This window comes from Dromaius novaehollandiae, chromosome 5, assembly GCF_036370855.1.
Source record: "Dromaius novaehollandiae isolate bDroNov1 chromosome 5, bDroNov1.hap1, whole genome shotgun sequence".
In the NCBI taxonomy this organism is placed as follows: domain Eukaryota; kingdom Metazoa; phylum Chordata; class Aves; order Casuariiformes; family Dromaiidae; genus Dromaius; species Dromaius novaehollandiae.
The window spans coordinates 76,978,318-77,000,755 of NC_088102.1; the positions used below are offsets into that span (position 1 = coordinate 76,978,318).

A 22,438-nucleotide genomic window follows, 5' to 3' on the forward strand; every position below is an offset into this window, starting at 1 on the left:
GGCCTCTCGGCGCCGCGGGGCCCGGGAGCCCCCAGAGACGCTTATGAGGCCAGCCAGGGTGATGCGTTTATTGCGGACACCACGCGGGACAAGGGATGAGAGCCGTGGCGCGCCGTCCACCCCCCGGCCCCCAGCCACCCCCCAGCGCCGTCACTGCGGCCGTTCTGTGGCTCTGATGGGCTGACATGGTGGGGGGACAGCGGGGGTCCCCGTCTTGGCCCGGCAGGGAAGAACACCAGCTCTGCCAACATTACAAAACCTGGAAAACAAGGGGAAGCAGAAATGATGCTCTGGATCTCGCTGGGGTCACATGGAAAAGTCCCCATTAGTGCACCAGCTTTCATTGACCTTGTCAACAGTGCCTTCTCGGAGGAGGAAGGGGGAGACATCTCTGGCCCTGCTTCCACTGAAGTGCCCTAGCTGACTTCTCCCTCACTTCAGAGGGAGTGGGGCTGAGGACTCTGCTGCCAGGGCAATGGGGCTGTTACCAGTCCCAGGGAAGCCTCGCAACCAGCTCCAGTCCTCGATGAAGGTTCATCCTTACCATGCGCTTGTAGTTGTGCTGCTTGATGGCATCATAACCGAATGTCAGAGCTGCCACTGCTGTGCAGAACTCCAAGAGGCAAAAGATGATGAATATCAAGTTCAAGCTGTCACTCAGGGTCTGCAGGGAGGAGAGCAAAATGTTCCTGCAGGCCTTTCTTGCTGGCAGCTGGAGTCATCCGCCTCCCTTGTGCAGCAGCGACTCAGACCCACGGGGCATTTTGACAGCAGTTCTTTTGCTGTCCTGGGCCAGCCAAGTGATGTCAAAGAGACTATAGGTGGTGGCTGGCTTGAGGGGGGACCAGGAGCTTGTACCTTTCTGTCAGTGTCTAAGCACCTTTCCACTCTCAGCTGGTGAGGCCAGTTGTGTTCGCACCCGGGAAGGTTCGTAGCAATAGCCGTGGCATGGATAATGGTGGCCACCAGGGTGCTCAGAATGACCCCGACACTGAAGATGCAGCAGGTCTTCACCTGTTGTGGTCACATCATGTCAGCCATCAGCAGGACTCCATCCCTACTGCTCCCACCAAGAGCAAAGCAACGGTACGGATCAGAGCAAGAAGCCCTACCTGCCTGCAGAGAGCTCAGAAACCCCAGTGATAGTGACACAGAGGTGGGAAGAGGACGCTTGATGCTTTTTGTTTGAGCTGTCTGAGCAGAGGGTCCTCAGAGAGGTTGGGTGATTTGACTAAGGTTGAGGGGAGGGATTTACTCCAGAGCTGCCAAGCCTTATGGAGCCAGTAAAGCTCCTTACAGCAAGGTTAGATCTGATCAGTGGTCAGAGTGGAGTCATTTGGCCTCCTGGGGAAGCCACCAAGGGGCACATGGCCCATGTGACATTTTTTCTCCCCATCATCTGCAAGTGACTCCACTGGGTTCTAAATGTTTCACAGAGGCCCTGAAGCTTGAGGTGTTGACCACCCTCAGTGGTCAACGGGATGAGAACTGGGCACTGCCAGAGGGCAAGCCTGCTCTTAGGTGCTTCATTCTAGGCCCTGAAGAGACATGGGATGAAACCAGGCTGCCAAGGGGTCCCATGAGCCACTGGGAGGGGCAGAAGCCACAGAAGCACACCGTGAGGTCTGTGTTCTTCCCCCTGCCTGGCCATGGCTGAGCCTGCTCAGCAACCCTCTTACCAGCAGGATGTTCTCTCTTTTTCCACTTTCCACCAGCAGAGACCCTGTGACCAGGAGCTATTCCAAAGACAGAGATGGGAGAGTCAGCAGCAGGATCCCCCCTGCTCCCCATTACATGTTGCACACATCCCGCAGCCCCTTGAACAACACACCAGGAATGTTTGGGTCTGCAATCACAAACCCTCCCAACCCCAGAAGAGGAGACAGCCAGAAGATGTGGGCATAAAAGGAGACCCTAGTAATGAGGAGATTTAGCACCAGCAGTAGATCCACTGAGATCCCCCTGTCCCTGTCTGGCAGTGGGGAGGTGGAGCCCAGGCATGTCCCTGCTTACCAGGAGTCCAAGCCAGAAGAGGACCCCGCTGGCCACAGTGATGGAAGGGATATCATGCTCTGCCATGGTGAGGATGATCCCAAAGCAGAAGCGTATGATTCCAGTGACAATGTGGATGGCCTGGGGAGGGACGGAGAGGAGAGGGGTCCCCAGTCACTCTTGGTCCAAAGCATTGCATGCCAAGTTACCGTGGCCATTAAGCAAATTGCACCCCATCCTCTCTGTTGCTAGCATCACGCTATGTTCTTGCTGCACTCAGTGGTGCTGAGAAAGGAGCCTGGGCTAGCTGAGTGCTCAGCTGATGCTTGACATGACTGTATGAGCTGACCATGCAGATGAGGAAAGGGAATCAGTCTCAAACACCGCCTCCCCCCAGCCAGGGGCCAGTTCTTGGTCATACAGCCCTGCTGGGGCATCTCAAGGACGACAGTCCCTTGTGACGCTCAGGGCCAGTCCTGACTTTCCCTCCAGCATGTCCCGGGCAGGGAGGGGCTACAGCAACCCATGTCCTCTGCACGCTCGCCTGGGACGCTGCGATCTCACCCCCAGTGCTTTGGGCTGAGCCCTTCTGAAGCTGTGAACTCGGAAGGACGAGGTGGCAGGTGTGGACAGCCTGGAGCTGGAGGCCTGCTGGGCTGCCGGCGGGTCTGTGGCTGGGATGACCTCCATGATGATCCTCACGCCACCAGAGTCCGTCACTGTGGCTGCCATTGCCTGTGGGCAGAGCAGGGCTGGGGAGCAGGGGCAGGTGGAGAGCGAGCCGTGGGGAGAGCACTGGAGCACCCAGTGTGCCAGGGAGATGACAGGGGGGCTGAAGGTCGGTGGGGATGGGACCAGGCTGGCTCCCACCCTCCTCTTTGGAACAGCACATGGGATATTGCCTTGGGAGGCATTGACATCCTGTTGCACTGACACAAGGATGTCCCACATGCCAGCCTGCTCCCCAAACCTCACCCATGGCCTGGGTACCTCCTTCAGCCTCGGCTTACCCTCGTCCTCCTGCGTGCTGCCAGATGTTAGCGGGTCCTTGTGGTCCCTTCACTGCGCGTCTCCCCCATGGAAGAAGTGGTCAGGGTCCAGGCAGCTGGAACAGCCCAGGCCTGCCGGGAATATAGTCCTGATGCCCTTTGCTCCCTGCAGGAAGTTTGTTCATGGAAATCTCGGCAGGTCCCTCTTGCTCAACAAGCACAATCCTGGCTGCTTTGCCAAGAGAGGGGAGAGATGCTGGTGAAGACTACGCATGCATTCATCTGTGTTTGCATGAGGGAGGGGTTAAACTCTGGGGCACATGAATGGGGTGGGAGAAGAGGACAGGGAGAGGGGCCAGCTTTGCAAGCCGGCAGTGGGCACACTCTCCAAGTGTGCAAGCTTTGCTGCAGCCTGGGGAAGGAGCTGGATGCTTGTTCCTTGGGATGCTCCGAGAAGGAGATCCCCCTGCCTGGGCTTGGGCTCATCCTGCCCTCCATCCCCAGATGTGGGTATTCTGTTGCATGTCAGCCATGGGGGCCACCCTACACCCTCCTCACAGCTGCTCCAAGAGCACCAATGGAGGGGAGGGCTCCAGGCTCCCCTCATCTACTCACAGTACTACGTCACTTCAGCCCACAGCGATGGCTGGGAGGGGACAGTCGTGCCCGTAAAAAATGGAGAGAAAAAGGCAGTTCAGGTTTGCACATGGGGTTTGGGATGCCAGATGGCTAGTTGAGGAGGTTTTTGTGGCTCCCATGCTCAGAGTGCAGCCCCTGCACTGGCAACAGGCCTAGCAGACACGGTTTTCCTGCACTACCTCTGGCTTGGTGGGACCTGCCTGGCACGAGCCCCTAGCACTGGGACCAGCTCACATGGAGCGGTTCCTGTTTTCAAACCTATCAAACCGTTTTCACCATCAGCACAGACTGGCTGCATCCAAACTGCCACCTGGGCAAGGTCCCCAGGTCATGCTTGTGCTTGGACTCTGCATGGGAATTGCTTGCAACGCCGCTAAACAACATCATGGGCTGGGCAGTCATTTTTGAAGAGTGAGGCAATCATGTCACCTGGAAAGGGGAGGTGTGAGTCCCCGTGTCTCCAAACACGGTTTATCTCAGCCCAGGTGCTTTCAAAGCCCTGCACTTCCCTTTCCAGGGAGGCTCAGGGTGGGAGCCTTGGCCCAAAAACAAATGGTAGATGAAGCTTTGTGGTGTCCCCAAGTGTCTTGGGGGGCGGGGGGGCTGGCAGAGCCACATGCAATAGGAGCACAGGAAGGAGGCAGAGAGGCAGAGTAGACCAGGTTATCAGAGATATGCTGAGAGCATCTTTGAGGCAGCGAAGGTGGACGCCTGGAGACGGGGGAGCCGCTAAGTGCTCAGAGAGAGGCACTCAACAATTAGTTCTGCAATTAGCCAAGCACCAGTCCTGTCAGAGTCCTAATAAGGCACTTGGAGACTCCTTCACCCACCATGGGATGGCAGAAATATATAGCACCAGCAGTTGCCCGTCCCAAGCATCTGGCTTGCAGAGCCCTGGGCAGCTTGTTACAGCAATTAAGAGACTCCCAGTCCTGGCAGAGTTTCTCTTACAGGAAAGCAAGGAGTGAAATGGGGTGTATCACAAACATTATAAACATTGTCAGTCTATAAAGTTCTTAACAAAGCTCCTTTGTTGCCTTTTAATTTTAGACAGGTTTCTCCTTCTTGACAAAGTTTGATGCTTGATACTGTGGGTCCATCTCCGCTGATGACAGCCGGCCCCCCACAAACGAGCCCGGGGTGGGGGCAGCCAAGCGGTGGGTGGTGCAGGTGCTGCCAGACAGCTCGCAGCATGGGACCCAGCAGGAGCCTGTCAGCACAGGGGTCTCCGACCACTCGTCCTCCCAAAGCAAAAAGAGATGCGATTCTTTCCAATAGGAAATTAGAGTTCAGCCTGGGAACGGAGCCACCACACATGGCGAAAAGCTCACGAGACACAGACTTTGAGGCCCTCTTCCTCCCTCCTCAGACCACTGTCTTCCAGGTCTGCCAGAAAACAGCTATTTCCTTTGGGGCCATCGTCCCCATCTGCTTGCTAGGACGGCTGGGATCCTTTGTGCTGGCCTGCAAGGACCTCCCAGGTTTCCTTGACAAGCGCTGGCAAATCACCACTTGTTTGATAGGCCCAGTGGTGCTGCTGGGGCGTCTGTCCGTACAAAGCCTGCTGGATGCTGCCCCCAGTCCCATCCTGTCCTCGGCTCCTCTTGTGTTTAGAAGGTAAAACCCAGCAGCAGCACCTCCACTGGGTCAGCTGCCCAGCACCAAGGCACTGCAGAGGGCTTCATCTCTAGGACTGCGTGGAGGAACAAAGCTTCCTGTGCCCAAGGCAGCTGCTGTGCTGGAGAAGCAATGGGATGAGATTTGACTTGATCTCCACCTGTGAAACCTGAGGTGGGAGTTGGTTTGAGGAACAGATGGGAAGGAGCAGGGTATTGGCAGACATGGCTCTGGGATCCTGCTTGGATTTTTTTCTTCTTTAAAGGCTAGGAATTTCTGACCACATCCAGAGGCTCCACAAGAGCTATTTCTATGGTAAAAGCAGGAATATTTAAACACCATGCCCTGATATCTCTGAGTTGCTAGCTTTGTCACAGGGAGCTTAAGGCTGTCTTCACATCGCATTTACAGGCATGAACAGTGTTAAGGGGCTCAGCACATCTCCCTTAAATATTGCCATCTCTGTCTACGCTTGTCATCTAAAGCCCAACATGAGACAGGACCCTCCACAGGGCAGTTCCTCCTAATGATTTTAGGAGCAGCTGAAGCAACTATTAGAAGTGCCTTTTTCTTTCCTTTGACCCTAGAGGGAGCTGAGACACCTGGTTTGGACTAGACACCGCCTTTAGAGCCCAACATAGGTGAGCTGAATCCAGCTGATGGGGTACAAACTCCAGCAAGGGATAAGCAGCAGCCTGCAGTCCAGGGCTGCCCAACCCGGGGAAGCGAAATAATAACGATATCAAAATTAGACATATATAGTAGGTCATATGAAGTTGCCATGTCTTTGTTTTTCCACTTGTAAATGGAGGGATCAGCAACACTTCTGTTTCCTGCCTTGTCCATTTTGTTTGCAGAGACCTTGGTGTGAGGCTGTTCCTTCATATATCCATGCAGATCAGCCGGCTCTTACGTTTCTTCTGAGGACTTTCCTGAAGGCTCTCTTCACATCGCTGCTGTGCTGACTGTAAACCATGGGAACTGAGCAGTGGGTAGAGCGCTATGTGGACCAGGGTGGCCACCTTTTCCCACTGGGCGATGGGCCACAAGCCCATAAGCAGAATGGAGCCACAGAAAAGGACACCAGGTAAGCAGCACAGGTGGCAAAGGCCTTGCTCTGGCCAGCGGCTGAGTAGAGGCACAAGCTGGCCACCACAGTGGCTGCTTAGGAGCCAAGGACAAGGGCCACAGTGGCCACTATGTTGCAGCATGGATGAGCTTGTGTACCCCAGTGTTTGCCACAAGACTTGGTCTCCTTGCTGCCACATACTGCAGGTCTTGCTTGAACTTGCCTGACCTTAGCTGCTGAGCTTTGATTTGAGACCTCATCGGTATCCCATTTTGCGTCCTTGCAGTCAGACCATTTCCTGAGGTCCTCATCTGTCAGCTAATGAGGCAGAGCATCTTCGGTCTCCTGTCATGAGACCAAGCCCGGTTCCCATGACCTCCTGTACGTACCCACACACTGGGAACTGGTGTCAGTAGCTGGAGGGATGACAAACAAAGAGATTCTGACCAAACTCATCTAAATCAGTCCTTAAAAAAGAGCTGGGAAGAGCTGTCAGGACAAACCTGATCAGTGAGGAGCAGCAAGTGACCGGCTTCTCACCACCCTGGCTCCTGGCTAGGCTCCTGCTGCCTCCACATCTCCGGGCGAACTGCACCATCCTGAGCACAGCCAGGGAGTGGGCTTGAGACAGCAGTGGGCTCACCCAGCTCCACAGCCCACCCAAACCTGCCGTTCAGTGGCAGCCACCAGGCAGAAAATTGTAGGCAACCAAAGCCTGGTGAGAGTGAAATGCTATTACAGTGCATAGCATTGCTCCGCATGTGTGCTCTGGAAGAGCCGCTGGATGGCATTCCTCCATCACGCAGCCTTTTGTGAGAGAACAGAGTATTTGGACTTGTACAGGGCTGCAACTGGAGACACAGTTTTCCAGCAAAAACACAGAGATGGATGAGTTTCAACTATTAATCACACTCCTGATGGCTCTTAATGTTTAATTTTTGCTGGTAACTTGACAACATCTCTCTCTGGAGGGAGAGCCTTTTTTGACATCCTGATGCTGACTAGTTTCTCATTCAGCCTCTGATCTTGTTTCATTCTCTGTAGCTACACATGGTGTAAGCCCATGAAAATGATGGGATCTGACATGTAGCCTTTGTACAGGCATGTTGTCCACTAGTATAAGTGACAGCTTGTGCTCCCAGCTGAAACCACCTTGCTACGGTGGATTTCCTCCCAAATCTGTGTTTTCAGATTCCTAAAGCATTCCTGAGTTTTCAGCCTTCCAGCCGGAAACATCCGTGACTGGTCTTATCCCCGCAGCAGGGTTTTGTTAAGTGTCTGAGCAAAACACATTTCCAAATGAGATATCCATGGAGAAAGTGCTCTTCCCTTTCTAAATAAAGCCAGCGTCCTGCTGGGGATGGCAGGAGCCCAAGGTAGGACATTACAATTTACTTTGGAAACAGATGCCAGAAGAGGTAAAGCTTTTTTAGCATCTGGCTGAGCAGATGCTGGAAAGTGGCAAGTCCTGGATGGTGTAGCCTTCCAGCCCTTTATTTGCAGGCATTTCTGACTTCGCTGATATATACAGTGAGTTCCTAAGATTTTTTAAAGTAGAAGTTCGCTCTCCTGGCAGATGCAAATTTTCCCTTGATGCTTATTCTTTCTTTTACATCGCCAGGAGGAAACTCAGCAAAAGAAACACATGCATACAGAGCAAATGTGTATATCCAGCACAGACTGAGAGCGGGTGTTAGCTGAGATGTTCAATATGGGCAAAAACTGTACGTGTGAGCATAGCTTTTGGTATGAGCGTGTAAGTATAAACATACATTGGTTATGAACTCACAAGTTCAGTGAATTCAATACAGTGTTCTTGTATCCAAGTTAGGATGTCACGGTCTGAATGGCTGGACTACTGGATGCATAAAAACCTAGTTGGATGGTTGGGCTCCGAGGGTAGAGGTTGTTCGGCATGGAGGGAGAGGGCTTTGGGGTGGGCTAATGGCAGCCCCCCAAAGACTATGGGGAGCTGATGGAGAAGACAGAGCAAGGCTCTTCCTCGTGCTGCATGTCAGGAGAACAAGAGACAACAGGCATAAGCTGAAACAGAAGAGGCTCAGGCCGGATACAAGGAGAAACTTTTCCCCCATGAGGACAGTCAAAGCAGTGGAGCGGGGCCCAGCAAGGCTGTGCAGTCTCCATCCTCAGGGATGTTCAAGACCCAACTAGCAAAAGCCCCAAAGAACCTGGTCTGACACCAGGATTAACCCTGCTCTGAGCAGGAGCTGTGCTGGAGACCTCCCTAGGTCCCTTCCAGACAGAGTTGTCCTGTGATTTGATGATGCTGAGTCAGCCAGCACTGAATAAGTTTATGAGCCTAGTGGAACTGAAAATCTTTTTCCAACCAATAAGCCCTACTTTTTTTTTTCCAAAGAAAATAGATGCTGATGGATAAATGCTTTTCACAGAAAGTTTCTGCTTCCTGTGAAAAACTTTATATCCCCATAAAAATACCAAAGTCAGCATTTCGCTTTTCTTCCAAATGTTTCTGTTTCTAGCAAGGCTGTTTTGATATTGGTTCCATAATGAGAAATCCACATTTTCTGGGGCAAGTGTCAGTTAGGAAAAAAGATGGCTTTTATCTCTGCCCTTTTCCCTGGGAAGGCATAAGGATCCCTGGGTGGTTACAATGCCAAACCCTTCTCTCTTCTCTGCAGACAAATACGATGCTCTGTCCCTGGTCCATGTTGTCCCCTCTTTGTGTCCCAACCAAACCTGAACAAAGCCACAGAGGGAACCTCTACCGAGAGTGTTAAACACGAAGTCATCTTCCGCAGCTTGGGAAATCTCTCAGCCACAAATTGCCAGAGGTGTGGAGAGAGTTTGGAGGAAGCATCGCTGCATGCTGGTTCAGTCCTCGTCCTCTTTTGCTGTCAGGACCAGTGCAGGGCTGGCTGGGGTGACTGAACATGGCTGCTCAAACACTAGTGAGAATGGCCTAGGACATTTCTGCTCTTTGGCACCTTCAAGCACTTTGGCTGCCACGAAGAGATGCAGCAGAGAGGAAACCACATTGTGAGAAAGGAACACAAACCATGACCAAAGACAACTTTTTGGAGCAGGGAACATACTATGGAAAACTCCTTGAACAAGAGGCCATAACATGTGGCACACACAAAGACAATATCAGGCAGGCATCTGTGCCACCTCCTCAAAAGTCTCAGCTGAACCATCCTAAAGGCTTTTAAAATTACTCTAAACCCTGAAACCCACCCAAAGGATAATGCATCCTCCACCTTCTACCTGCCCCATCCAGAGTGACCAGAGAGCTCTGTGACACGAGAAGCAGGATTTGGCTGGTGTTCAGAAACACATCAGGTGGGATTTTGTTGTTATTTGATACTGGGTTGCGCTGGCATCATTCCTAAAGCCTATCCCAAATGTGTCCATCATCATCTTCCTGCTATATTCAAGCCTTTGATCATTTGCTCCCAGTAAAACTTCTGATGCTGTAGAAAACCTGTCCTGAGTCTCCAAGGCTTCCGTGAAATATCATAAAATTTCTGCAGGGCAAGGGTGCTTTTAGCTGAGGGATTAGGGAGGAGGATGAAGATGGAAAGAGAATGAAGATTGCTGGGAACGAAGACGTCAAGCTAATTGCTTGCTTTTCATCTTCTTGCCAGACATGGGTTTTTTTAATACCTGCTTATTTTCCTTTCTGCCTCCTCTTTCTTACCCTTTGATCTTCAGCGTTGGTGGTCTTCTGCAAGGTCTCTGCCCTATCTTGATGAGGCAAAGGCAGGGAGAAGACAGCAGGAGCAGTATCAGTGTCAGGAGACCTCCAACACCTCACATGCAAGCCTCGCACAGAAGCCAGAGCTGACCGAGAAGGAAACATCTCATCGGTGGAGAGATAGGCAGGGCCCCCAGCACGTACCAGGGACTAGCAAGAGGTGGAAAGCTGAAAAATAATAGGCTGAAAGGCATGCTTGGGAAATTAGCTCTGCCTGTTGGGCACAGGCAATGAGAGACAAGCCCATTTGGCCAACCTTAAATCAGTAAAAGAGCAGGAGACATCCATGTCGTGGTTCCCATTTCTAGTACCACTTCCCACCCCCCTGGATCTACCAGGACATCCCTGGGCCTTCAGTCTCCTCATCCTGTGGGTGACCCACTTATGGTGCACTGAACGGAGATCCAGAAGACATTGCTGCCCCCCGGCTTGTGCCAAAGCCTCAGCGCCCTCTCCTCCCACTCATCTCCTTCCCAACCCAAGGTCTCTTTTCTGTCTGTATGTCACCCTCTTATCCAGTTTGCTCGGTCAGAGTGTAGCTCAGCTGCAGCTGGAGGACAAAGGCTGTGGGGTGGGAGGCCAGCAAGGCAAGGCTTGGTATGGACAGTGGTCCCCGACATGCAGGATGCATCTCCAAGCTCCTTGTGCCTGTTCCCATTCTTTTTTCATCCCAAACATTTTGTCTATATCTCTGAGATAGTGAGGATGGGGAAAAGGCTGAGGCAACAGGGATTGCCTGGTGGTGGCAATGCACCCTGGGCGTAGCCCAGGGACCCCCCTCCTGTGCTCACTCTCTCCCCGAGCACAGAGCCCATTCGTGGGGCAGACTGGCATCCATTCACCTCCAGTTTATTGTGGGCACCATGAGGGAAAGCAACCAAAGTGGGGCCTTGCCAGAGCTGGACATTCCTCTGGTTTAACTCCACAGTTTGACTCCATGCACAGAGTTAGGCTGTGGCAAGGAGCCCGTGAGACAGAAGCAGAGTCTCCCTGACTCTGTGCAAGCTCTGGACAGCATCCACAGAAAGGGAAGAGCCTGCTCACACCAGCACAGCTGGGATCACATCTTCACTGCTGCCCAGGCCGGGCTGCTATGATGCTGTGCTGGGCCTTCATTAAGGAGTGTAGCCATCATTGCAGTAGGCTGCAGGAGTCAATGGGATTATGGGCAGACCCTCAGGGTTGCTGCTTACGGTGTGGGGCACAAAAGGCAGGGCCTACAAAGCAGACCTGTTAGCCCCACCTGGTCCTGAACCCTTGGCACTTTCCCATGCTCACCTTGCTTGTCACCTTGATCAGCACCATGGGTCTAGGAAATATTCTGGGTCTGCAAGATATCCTGGGGCTGTACAATGCCCTGGGGACCCCACAGGCACTTCTGCCAGCACAGCGGGAGCGTTGCAGATGCCTCCACTGATGCAGCCCAGGCTTACTCCAAGTCCCATCCTGCTGTGACTTGGGCTTATGCCTGTCCCCAGCACCCTTCATGTGTGTGGATCCAGCCAGGGTTACTCGTGGGCTGGAATAGGCAGTGTGTAGCCTGGCACCCCTGGTAGGAGAGCAGGAGGGCGATGGAGAGCTCCAGGAGACTGGTGAAGAGTATCATGCCTGCAATCCCATTGCCCACTTTCTGCAGATGACACAGCCCCACAGAGCATCATGACACACACGTGGCAGCCCCATGCATATGGCCAGGAACCCACCTCTGGCCCCAGCAGCTCATTTAAGGACCCAGTCAGTGCCGCTGGAGCAGCATAACAGCTCTTCGTCCAGGTGGGAACCACAGCTTTGTCAGTATCCACCCCACATGTGGCCATTTGCTCTCCAGATTGAGCCCTGGGAGCTCTTTTGTCAGGGTGCTGCTACAACCCTCTCTAAGTGTGAATGGAAATCACATCATGGGCTAACATCCAACTGGTGACTTGAAAAAATATGAGTGCCTTTCACCAGCCATTTTCCCAGGGCTAAAGGAAGATATGGATGAAAACCATTGCTTCCTTCCTTTCCAGCAAAGCCCAGTGATTTTTGACCAGTCCAGTTTTCTCCAGCCTCCTCACTCATGTCAGTCACAGCAAGCTTTCTTGAGCCAGTTCAACTCACCAAACCGTCAGAAAACAAAGCCAGCTAAAACTCGTAGTAATAAGGGGTTTATGGTGTTATAAACGCCATTTATTTATAATGGTAGACCCAGTTATAGAGTCGAGCTGGGGCTGGCAGCCGTCACAGCTCAGACACAAGCGGATGTGGCAGCCTGGCTCTTTGTGGGTGCATTAGCCTGGGCAACTGCAAAAACTTCTGCTGCGTTTGCTTGGTGGCCACTTTTAGTTCTGAATGGGGAATGCAAACTGAGCAGGGGAAGAAAACCCACCCTCGTGGCTGTCTGCACTGGACAGAGACCGCTCATGGAGCCATTTACCGAGCAGATGCAATGATGAGAATTCGTACACCCCGTTTCCAGCCAGCTCTGCTATTAACAGGATGGTCCCAGTTCCTGCAAACATGGCACTAACTATGTTCATTCCCAGGCTGCCCTTCACTTGCAAGAGAGGTGCACAGGTCTGGCTTACCAACAGCAAGAGACTGTGCCTGACCTTCACGTCCATCCCTAGCATCTGGCCTCAGCTCTGTCTTGTTTTCAGCATCCAAACCCAAGCCCAGGGACCCAAGTCCTGCCTGTCCTCAAAAGTGGGCTTTGTGGAGCTCTCCCCATGCCCATCCCTCTCTAGGTGCCAGGAATAGCAAAGCTGCGTGGAGAGATGGATGGGGAAGTGCTGGAGGGGGACATGCTCACCAGGATGGGCTTGTGAACATCCTCCACAGCCACCGAGAGGGATCCCAAAGCAACAAACTGTCTTGGAAAGAGAAATCAGGGGCATTCACAAGAACGAAGGCTTGCCTTGGCACAGCTATCACCATCTCCTCTCAAGGGAAAATGGCACAGGACAAAACCTATCCCCCAAGCCGGGCCATGGTAGGGACTGCAGCACTAGTGTCCAGCACTCAGCATGACCCTGTGGCTCGTCTGCTCTGCCCGGCACATGGGCTAGATGTGCAGAGGTGGAAATGACAAGGGATCACTTTGGGGCAAGCAACTGGCCAGAGAGACTCCAGGTTTGGAGGATTTAGTGTTCCTTTCCCCGCAGGGAGGGTAAAAGTTTTCCCCAGCCACAAGGGGAAAGCATCAGAGATGTGGCATCCTCAGCTCTCCCTCCCTGGCTGCAAGTCCCACGTTGGTACCTGGTGGTCCACCCCACAGTTCAGAAGATGCCCCGTCACCTGTGCACACCGTGAGGCCACCCCAGAATGGGTGGCCAGTGGCCACAGTCAAAGTCCGGTAGGTCAAGGAGGGCTTGGAGATAATGGAGGCCACCCCAAAAACTGAGACAAGCCACACTGATGAAGATCTAGAGGGTGTGCCAGGAGGGAATGAGGCATGAGGGTCTTCTGAGGTCCCACCACCTTGGAGAGGAACCGTGGGGAGCCCAGTGCAGCCCTACGCTGCAACAGCTCCTCAGCAGGGCAGAAAGGCTGTGCTCACCCCCCATGAGCTTGGGCTTCGCCCAGGAAATGGTCTCAGCCATCGTTCCTGTCCGTCGGAGAGCACCTGCTGAAGACGATCCCCTGGGCTCAGAGCACCCGGCCATGGAGTGTCCCCATGGGGCTATCTTGGACAGCTGGAATCTGGCACCGAGACCCTTTGGGCTGGGGCTGCAGCGTGGTGGGGTGGACACAGGTGGGCAGCTCTGGGGCTGCCGTGGAACAAGGACCCTGGTGATAGAACGAGTGGCCTCGGTTACTCCGGTGGGATCACACGGCTTGGTAGCTAGAGGGAGGGGAAATGGCAGCCCAGAAAGCTCTTGGTGGCACAGAAGGTCTCCCCTGGAACTAAAACCACATCTGGGAACCCAGGGGCAGCTTGATGTGGAGAAAAAGGCATCCCAGAGCTGGCACCTTTTTAACTTTGGCCAGCTCAGTGGGAAGTGCCCTTCAAGGAGTGCTAATTTGATGAGCCAAAGAGGAAGAAGAGGGCTGGCATCTCCACTAGATTTGGCCAGAGCCAATGTGTAGGACGGGGGTCCTGCCCTGCTGTCCTAATCGCCCTTCACTTTCTTCCTCTTCCTCTCCTTATATCTTTCCCTTCCCTTTCTCTCCCAGGGCTGGGACGCACACCCTCACCTGGGGGCAGGGAGGAGAAAGGGACCTGGGGCCAGGCGCACAGATAGCCTCCTTCCCCAAGAGCCAGGGCCACCTCCCTGCCCATCACCAGTGCTTGGGACTGATCTTTTCCAGTGGAAGGAGCGAGTGGAGGCAGATGTTTGGCCATGTGGCCAGTGCCACAGCTGGACACTGAATAACCTGTTCAAACCCACTGGGGGCTGAGGCTTGGACCAGAGCCCCACCCAACCCAGACCATTCAGCGATTTGGCTCTCCTTAAGCATCTCCCCAACCTCAAACCCTGCCCGGCCACCGCACCACAGGGCATTCGTGTCCAGCTCTCAGGCTTTCACGGAGGATGCCGTCCCCAGCGGGGGGGATGCAGGGGCCATTGTGCCAGCCCTGAGGACAGGGCTGGGGATGCGGCAGGCCTGGCTCCATTTGGGCTCTGCATCCAACTCTCAGAAAGCCACTGTGCAGCCAATGCGCTCAGTGGAGAGACAGGAGGGAGAGACAGGCCCCACAAAGAAGAGGGGAGCCAAAGAGTTGGGGCAAGTGGGGGACTGGCACAGGGTCAAGCCATCTCCAAATCTCCCCCTCTATGTGGCCTGTCTGCCTGTGTTCATAAATATCTCATTTTAAGCTGGCGGAGGCGGCAGCACCACCATGGGTGGAGGTACGAAGTTGGGGATGAAATCTGCAGCCTGCAGAGCAAGGAAGCCTGTCACCCCTTGCCCTCGCTGCCAGCCCACGGTACCAGGTCCCACTAGATCAGACCTGCTCCTTGGGTGACCGTCGATGCTGCGCTGTCCCACATGGTGCCTCCACAAGGGTTTAGGGTGGCCCATGCAGGCAGACACATCCCCTGCAGAGCCAGCTGAACTGCCCCACATCACCTTCCCCAGAGCCCTTCTCCCTCTGGCATTGCTGGTGGCAGGAGTCCTCCTGCCTCCTCCTCCTCAGCTGGCCGCCATGGGGCTCACCTGTATGGAGGTAATCAGCTGGCTTTGCCACCCAATGTAGGTGCAGATGAGGGTGATGCAGGTCTCCAGCAGCGTGAACATCAGCAGGATGCCCAAGAGCCCCCTAGCCACATGCTGGCAAGGAGAGAGCCGGAGCAGCAAGCATCACCTCACTCCAGGTCTTCAGCATGATGTTACAGCCCCAATCACAGAGAGGAGGGAGCAAATAGCATCTTTTCCTTTAGTTTATACTTTGCATATCTCAAAAAGCACAGAGTAATGCTAAAAACATTAATATCCTCAAGAAGCAGTGATGGGCTGCTGCACCTGCAGGAAGAGGTTATCTTTCCAGCAGCAGCGTGTCCTCCACACACATCCCAACCTGCCCTGGGGAATGGGCACCCCTCTCTGCCTCTCCCACACAGCCAGCAAGACACCTGGGCACAATGAGCCCAGCCTGGAGCCTGCAGTGCTCACCAGATCCTGTTGCAGCGCAGGCCCATAGCAGAGCTTGTTGCAGAGGTTGAGGTCCCAAAGCACCAGGATGATGCCCACCACCGTGGCAAGGACACGGGTCACGTTGAAGACCACACAGCCCTTCACCTGAGCAGAACAGAGCCAGGCGGGCACCCTCCTTGGGGCAGGCTCCCTCCAGCCCCCTTCCAGGCCACCACGGGCATTTCTCCCCCTGGCTCTTTTCCTCAGCAGGGTTTTCTCAGGCCCAGAGCCCCTGCATCTCCACTTACGATGTAGATTCCCTGTTTCTCTGCTGCCATGGAGCAGGAGCCGAAGGAGATGTACTGTTTGGAGAGGAGGACGTGGGCATGAAGGAGTGGGCACTATCCTGAAACCATGGGGATGTACCTGTCCCCTGCTGGGTTAGGAGTGGCTGGGGACTTTGCCCCCTCTGCACGGCATGGTCCCAGGGAAGATGAGCATGGCCAGGGTTGTTGCGGGTGTCCTGGGACACCCAGAGCTCACCACATGCCCTGTCGCCCTTCCCACCTAGGGCACCATCCCCTTTTCCCCCCTCCAGCCCTGCCCAATGGGCTCCTCACCAAGAGTCCCCCCTCCAGAAGAGGTACCCGGACTGCATGGTCAGCATCTCCACTGGCTCGCTGATAAAGGAGACAAGGACGCCACCGGATCCAAAGTGCAGCAAGCCGAGGAGGACCTGGAGCTCCTGGAAAGGAGGACCTGGAGCTCCTGGAAAGGAGAAAGGACACGGGGAAGCCTGAGGGTGGCCGCAAGCCTGGCATGGGGGCAAGGGCTGGCAGGCGCTCTCCCTTACCCCCAGTGCACCGAGCTCCACTTCCAGGGACATGCTGGGCACCAGCCTGCAGCAGCCACCCCCTAGCACAGCCCGCTGCACACCAGCACAGGCTGGCCAGTGGCGTAGGGAGGCAAGGTGGCAAAAGGCTCTCCGGACACAGTCCCTAGTGCCTCCATGGCTTCCCAGGCGCTTCAAGGAAGAGGACATGCAGCCAGTTGCTCGGAGCCATTCCCCTCACCCAGCACCAGCAGCAGGGCAAACGAGGGACATGCTGCAGCTTCAAACCAGCTCTCGGTAGCCCATGGTGAGTTTTATTCCCGTCTTCCATGCCAAACTGCTTGGCTGGTCTCTGAACCTTTTCAGCTCCCTGTCCCCCATTTCACTGATCGTGAGGTTGAGAAACCCCTCCTGCAGCCCCTTCCCAGCCAGCTCACTTCACTTGATGTTCCCTACATATCAAATAAAGATGGGGAATCAGCATTTCCTTTTCATCTTTGGCTGCATCGCATGCTTTCCTACTCCTCCTTTCCAGCTGTCTTCTCCACCCCAAAGAGCATGAACCTGCTCAGCTCCCAGCTGCCCTGTCTTCACTTTTCTTACCCTCCAAGAGGGGACCTGCTGGGGACTGCTAGGACCAGCCAAGAAGCCCTTTGGCCCTCGAGCATCTCCGAGGACTGCGGCATGTGTTCTGGGGGGTAAGCAGGTACATATGGGCAGTCGATCCTAGGTCCACTTGTGGGCACCAGCACGGGGATCTGCTAGCTGGGGAACATTGAGAGCTCCTGCTACCTGGGGAACATTGAGAGCTCCTGGACGAGCTTTCAGCTGCCAGCTCAAAGAGGCGAAAGCCAGACCTTTCTGAGCAAATCCAGCCGATGCAGATGGAGAGGCACTGGTCCTGCCTTCGGGTCAGTTTGTAACTGCAGCAACTGTTGTAAATGACATAAGCACCTCGAGGAGGCGACGACCTGTCTCAGGCTGCTCTGAGACAAGCCGATAGCAGCAAAGCGTTTTGCAGAGCAAGGGGTGCAGGGACTCGTGCGCTGGTCATCCCTCCAGCTCTCCCAGCCCATGGGAGATGGGCTGCCAGAGGCAAGGGCAGTCCCAGCAGTGGCACCAGGGCTCAGGGCAGGACAGCTGCTCCACTGAACAGAGCTCTCCCAGAGCAAGCCCCGAGCCCAGTGGGCTGCTCTGGGTTTCCCCTGGGCCCTGAGTGTGGAGGCACAAATCCCCTATCCCTCTGCCATCCACGCTCTCACCTCACCAGCCACCATGCCCATGGCAGAAGCATCTCTCCATTGCCCCCCTCACTGTGGCGTGAGGCACTCATCACGCCATTGCTCTCCTCCCCTGGCTCCCAGCAGGCGCTGTCCTCACCAACACAGGCCATGTTGATGCAGGCAGACATCAGCAGTCACGTTTTGCCCCAATGTCTTGCCGGTCCCCATCCCCTGCCTGCATCGCCACCCTTTTTATGGCCCTGGCAGTGCCACCACCCTGTTGGCTCACCAGCACCTCACTCAGGCCAAGCGTGCCTGCCTCAGTTGCCCTGCCATGTCTCAGCCCATGCCACAGGCTGTCCCTGGCCCCCGGCGAGCCGTGTGGTGGGCAGCTCACTCCCAGTAGGTGCTCCTTCCTCCCCAGCAGGCTTCTGGGCTGCAAAACATAGATGTGCACATGCAGAAAATAAATGTGTTTGCATAGAGTCTTAAAATGCATGTTTCTGCCTATAAGGGAGCAAGTTGCACCTAAACACAGCAAAGCAGTGGAAAACCTTGGAAGCCAGTGGAAACATGCTCTAGGTATAAAGATCTCCAAGTTACCATGTGGGCTTTTGGTTATTATGGTTTTAACACTCAATTTCACAGCAACGGACATTGAGCACAAAGCCGTGGGTGCAAGCCCAGGCCAGAGGTGGATGCAGGGGTGGCTGGAGAGGTGCTCCAGCCCCTGCTTTGCTCCTTATCCTCGGCACCGGCCTGCCGGGGAGGAGCTGGAGCCGGGACCGTCTCTAGGCTGTCTGGGGAGGCTGCTCTGACCTGACTGTAATTTCTCTGAAAGTCTGCAAATCCCACTCTATTGATCGGTGTTAGAAGCAGTTTTATGGATAGACCTGACCAACCCCAGTGCTGCTGGCCCCTGGGCTCCAAATCTGCTTCCTGGAGCCCTGCACCGCTGCAGCAACCTCCTCTCGGGCCACCCTGGAGCAGGAGGCTCCGGAGGCACCAGTGAGGATCGGGAGTCATAACGGGCTGTAAATCAGACCCAAGACAGCCTGTTTGTCCGTGTTCCCCGAACCTCTGGGGCTTCTTGCGCTGAACATGGCTCATTATTTTTTCAGAGCTGGGAACAGAAATAACTGACAGCAAGTGAATAATCCATGAGGTTTCGGCTGAGCAGCGTGTGTGTGTTTGAAATGAGAGAGAGAAAACATCTAACTCCACCCCAAATGTCTTTTGGAGGATGCCAGGGCTCTCCAGGCACCATGCAGACTCACCCCACTGTCACACCCTTCGCTAGCCTCGAGCACCCCAGCTGCTGCGGGAGGAAGGTGCCTGCATGCCCCATAAGGACCCAAGTCAGTAACGAGCTTGCTGGGGGTTGGCAAACTAGCTGCCAAATACCAGCTGCTCTCAGAGACATCCTTGAACTATCCTGTCTTCTTTCAACCTTTCCAGCTCAGTCTGAGGCTCCGTTGCTTGCAAGGAGCCCCCGAGGTGGCCGAAGCTGGAGGGGAGGTGACTGCGGGGCACGGTCTCTGGAAAGAAGCTGCGTGGGGGTGTTGGGCATGGAGGTTTCTTTGGCATAGGGAGCGGGAGCGCGCAGGGCACCCCAGTGTCCAGACATCTCCAGCGGGCCAGGCCCCACTGCCATCCTCCACTCCCCAGGTCCGAAGCACCCTCCGAGGATGCCCGTCCCCACTTTTTGGCAGCCTGGCTCCTGATGCGGCACTTCAAAGCCAGGGCAGAGGAAGCCCTCGCCCTGGCCAGCCATGGCACAGACCTCGGCATGGGGACAGCCAGAGGAGAGCTGGCTGGGGAGTTTTGGCCCGAGGGAAGATTTTGCAGCTGTCGCTCCAAGAAAGATCTGGCAAATGAGAACACCAAGGTCCGACCAGAGCATTTATTTCAAAGATAAAATAAAGCCAACAGGGTACAACCCGAGGTAGGAAGACCGAGTCGGATGCAGGCTATCTACACAGCCCCTGGCATACATTGGATTGGGGGGGGGGGGGTCTCCATGTCTCCATCACGTTGCTACCAGACCTCTAGAAGGTCACTTCATATTAACGAACCCCAATAGCCAGTCAGGTAATTAATGGCCAGCAGAAACATCCCGTGAGGCCCCAAGATACCCTCCCCCCCTTGCAGAAAGAACATTCTCAAAAGCTTCCAGCAGGCACAAAAAAGCCCCTCCTCGAGCCGGCATGGGGCGTGGGAGCAGGGGAGGAAGACGAGTGAAAAGCTGCCACGCCGTTACCGTGGAGGGGGATGTCCGCAGGAGGGTCGAGGGCCCAGCCACGCATCGGGAGGAGGATGCCCACCGCCTTCAGCCCTCACCCCGTGGCAGCTGGAGCACCCTGGCAGCCGGCTGGGGGCAGTGGGTCAGAGGCAGGGTCTGGCGCGAGGAGTGACCCGGCACCAGGGACATCCTCGAGGGGCATCACCTAGCTAGACATCTGGGGCAACCAGCTGCAAGGAGAAGGAGGAGACGGTGGCAGCTGCTCCTGGGAGCTGCCTGCCCCATGCACCCTGAGCTCCTCAAGCTCGTGGCTCACCTCAGTGTAGCTGGGCGGCTGGGGCAGCTCCGCCGGTGGCACCGCCAGGTCCGCCCGGATGGTGCTGGGCACGATCAGCATGGCCTGCAAGAGAGGAGGAGGTGCATGCTGCTGTCAGGACCCGCGGGGCTGGGAGCATCTCCCTGGGCTCACCTCGCCACCTCCACTTACCTCGTTGGAGTGGAGGCGAGTTGCCCGGCACCAGAAGTTGGCAGTGGCAACGGCGATGCAGAACTCCAGGATGGTGAAGATGAGCAGCACAATGGAGATCCCATTTCCTGCGAGCTCCAGGCCAGGGGAAAGTGCTCGTGAGCGTCACCAGCACGGCACACACCCATGCGCACTCGCTCACCCCAGGTGAGGAAATCCTCAGCCCCATCAGCACCCGGCCAGGAGGGTGAGGACCTGTAGCACTGCCAAGCCACAGTGGAGGCACAGCACAGATCCCCCCTCTGCGTTTCATGGTTTGCCTCCCGTTCATCCTAAGCAGCATAGCCGGCAATGCTGCTGCTTACCATGATGAGATAGCTGTAGTAGTTGAAGCTGGAGCGGTAGAGCCCATTCAGGTTGAGGTCGATGATGAAGGCAACGATGCCCAGCAGCGCAAAGATGGCACTAATAATGTTCATGGTCTGGCTGCCCTTCACCTGCAGCCGCAGGGAGATGGGTGGGGGTTTCAGCGTGGGTGGAAAAGCCCATCACCCAGCAGGGACGCCTGGCTGCCAGCCAGCCCGGGAAGCCACCCCGCTGCTGGGGCAGGCAGCAGACACTCACCGCACACTCCGTAGGGCTCTTCTCCGCTCCGATGGACAGGCAGCCCGAGATGATGAACTGCACCGGGGGAGAAAGGCGGGCAGTCGGCCCCGCTCACAGCTAGGGGCCTATGGGACGTGCATCTCCTCGGGCACGGTGGCATTAAACAGCCACCCATCAACACAGCCTCATGGCTGAGCACTGGCTTTCCCGGGGATAGTGACACCCCCCACCCCACCCCACCCCCCCCCGTGCGGGCAGAAGGGCCGGATGCTTTTGCATCCTGCTAGTCCTTAAATTTTGCTGCAATTCACTATCCTGAGCCACTAAGCTAGAGCCTCCCACCCCCCCACCCCCCCGTGCCTGGTCCCCGGCAGGCTGGGGGACCCCGAGGGTCCCCATAAGCGTGTGCCCCCCACCAGCCCCACCACCACGCACAGACACGCCACCCAGGAAGGGGATCTCGCCAATGATGAAGACGGAGGTGTAGACGTTGGTGAGCGTTGTCAGGACGATCCCAAAGCCAATGTGCATGAAGCCGGTCATGATCTGAATGGTCTGAGGGAGGAGGCAGGGAGAGAAAGCGGGGCACATTCGCTCCCCACCACCATCCCAGCGTGGAGATGGGGGCACAGGGCGGCATGCACAGCCGGACACCCCCGAGGACAGGCTGGCATGGCGTCAAGGTCCCCTCGCCCTGCCAGACCCACGGAACCACCCCCAGCTGAGCTGCCCTGAGGCAGCCCCCACCCTTGGCAGTGCTGCTGAGATGGGGGAGACCAGGCTGGGGGGGGGTCTCTGCAGCCCCATTCCCAGAGGCTCATCTCAGCCCCCCCTTGCAGCTCTCTGCAAGGGACAGGGGCTCCCTCGAGTGCAGCGCCCCCATTGCACCCTCCCATCCATCCCCAACTCCCCAGGACGAAGCCCTCCATGACCAGCTCCAGGCCCAATGATGACGTGAGCGGGCCGCGCATCACCCCCTCGGCAACATGGTTTGGAAAGCCCATCCTCCCCCCCCCTCCATGGGGGGGGCAAGGAGCAGGTTGGGGGGCACACTGCCCCATCCCCAGAAACCATGGGTCGCTGCCCTCCCTGCTCCCCAGGGCATTTCACAGGGGATGCAGAAAACCCCGGTGTGGGGGGGGATTTCCCCAAGCAGCGGGGCTGGCCGGGGGGCACCAGCCAGCAGCTCTCTGTCCCCCCTCCCCACCCCCCTTGCCCGACTCACCCCCATCACTCGGTTCTTGCCCTTGGACAGGGTCTCAGCCGTGTACATCACTGAGCGGCTGCCCAGTCGCAAGGGCCCCATGCCTTGCATGGGCACAGCTGGCCGCCCCCCCGCCCAGCGTGCCCCCCCGCCCCGTCGACTCAGGAGCAGCGGGGCTGCCCTACATCCCGCGCCGGCGAGCGCCGATTGGCGCGGCGTGGCGTGGCGTCAGAGGCAGCGAGACTGCAGCATGCCCGGGCGGACCCC

The 22,438-nt window shown here is 55.9% G+C and overlaps 2 protein-coding genes across 3 annotated transcripts; both read right to left on the minus strand.

Moving 5' to 3' along the window:
• Nucleotides 1–54: 54 nt before the first annotated feature.
• LOC112988639 (membrane-spanning 4-domains subfamily A member 15-like) lies at nt 55–3,159 on the minus strand. Of its 2 annotated transcripts, none has more exons than XM_064513434.1 (7): nt 3,003–3,159; nt 2,557–2,727; nt 2,014–2,133; nt 1,680–1,736; nt 859–1,014; nt 545–664; nt 55–259 (listed from the first exon to the last, which is right to left on the minus strand). In XM_064513434.1, exons 2-7 carry the CDS (start codon nt 2,722–2,724, stop codon nt 251–253), a joined length of 630 nt encoding a protein of 209 aa, XP_064369504.1. In that variant the 5' UTR covers nt 2,725–2,727; nt 3,003–3,159; the 3' UTR covers nt 55–250. The 2 variants fall into 2 exon arrangements, with proteins under 2 accessions (XP_064369504.1, XP_025965051.1); XM_026109266.2 differs by having other exon boundaries at nt 2,557–2,744; nt 3,003–3,146.
• Nucleotides 3,160–19,542: 16,383 nt separating this feature from the next.
• On the minus strand, nt 19,543–22,323 carry LOC112988634 (membrane-spanning 4-domains subfamily A member 12-like). Its single transcript, XM_026109257.2, has 7 exons — nt 22,193–22,323; nt 21,403–21,522; nt 20,986–21,042; nt 20,727–20,858; nt 20,383–20,496; nt 20,212–20,295; nt 19,543–20,125 (listed from the first exon to the last, which is right to left on the minus strand). The coding sequence occupies exons 1-7, from the start codon at nt 22,280–22,282 to the stop codon at nt 20,105–20,107; spliced, it is 618 nt and encodes a 205-aa protein (XP_025965042.2). The 5' UTR covers nt 22,283–22,323; the 3' UTR covers nt 19,543–20,104.
• Nucleotides 22,324–22,438: the final 115 nt, after the last annotated feature.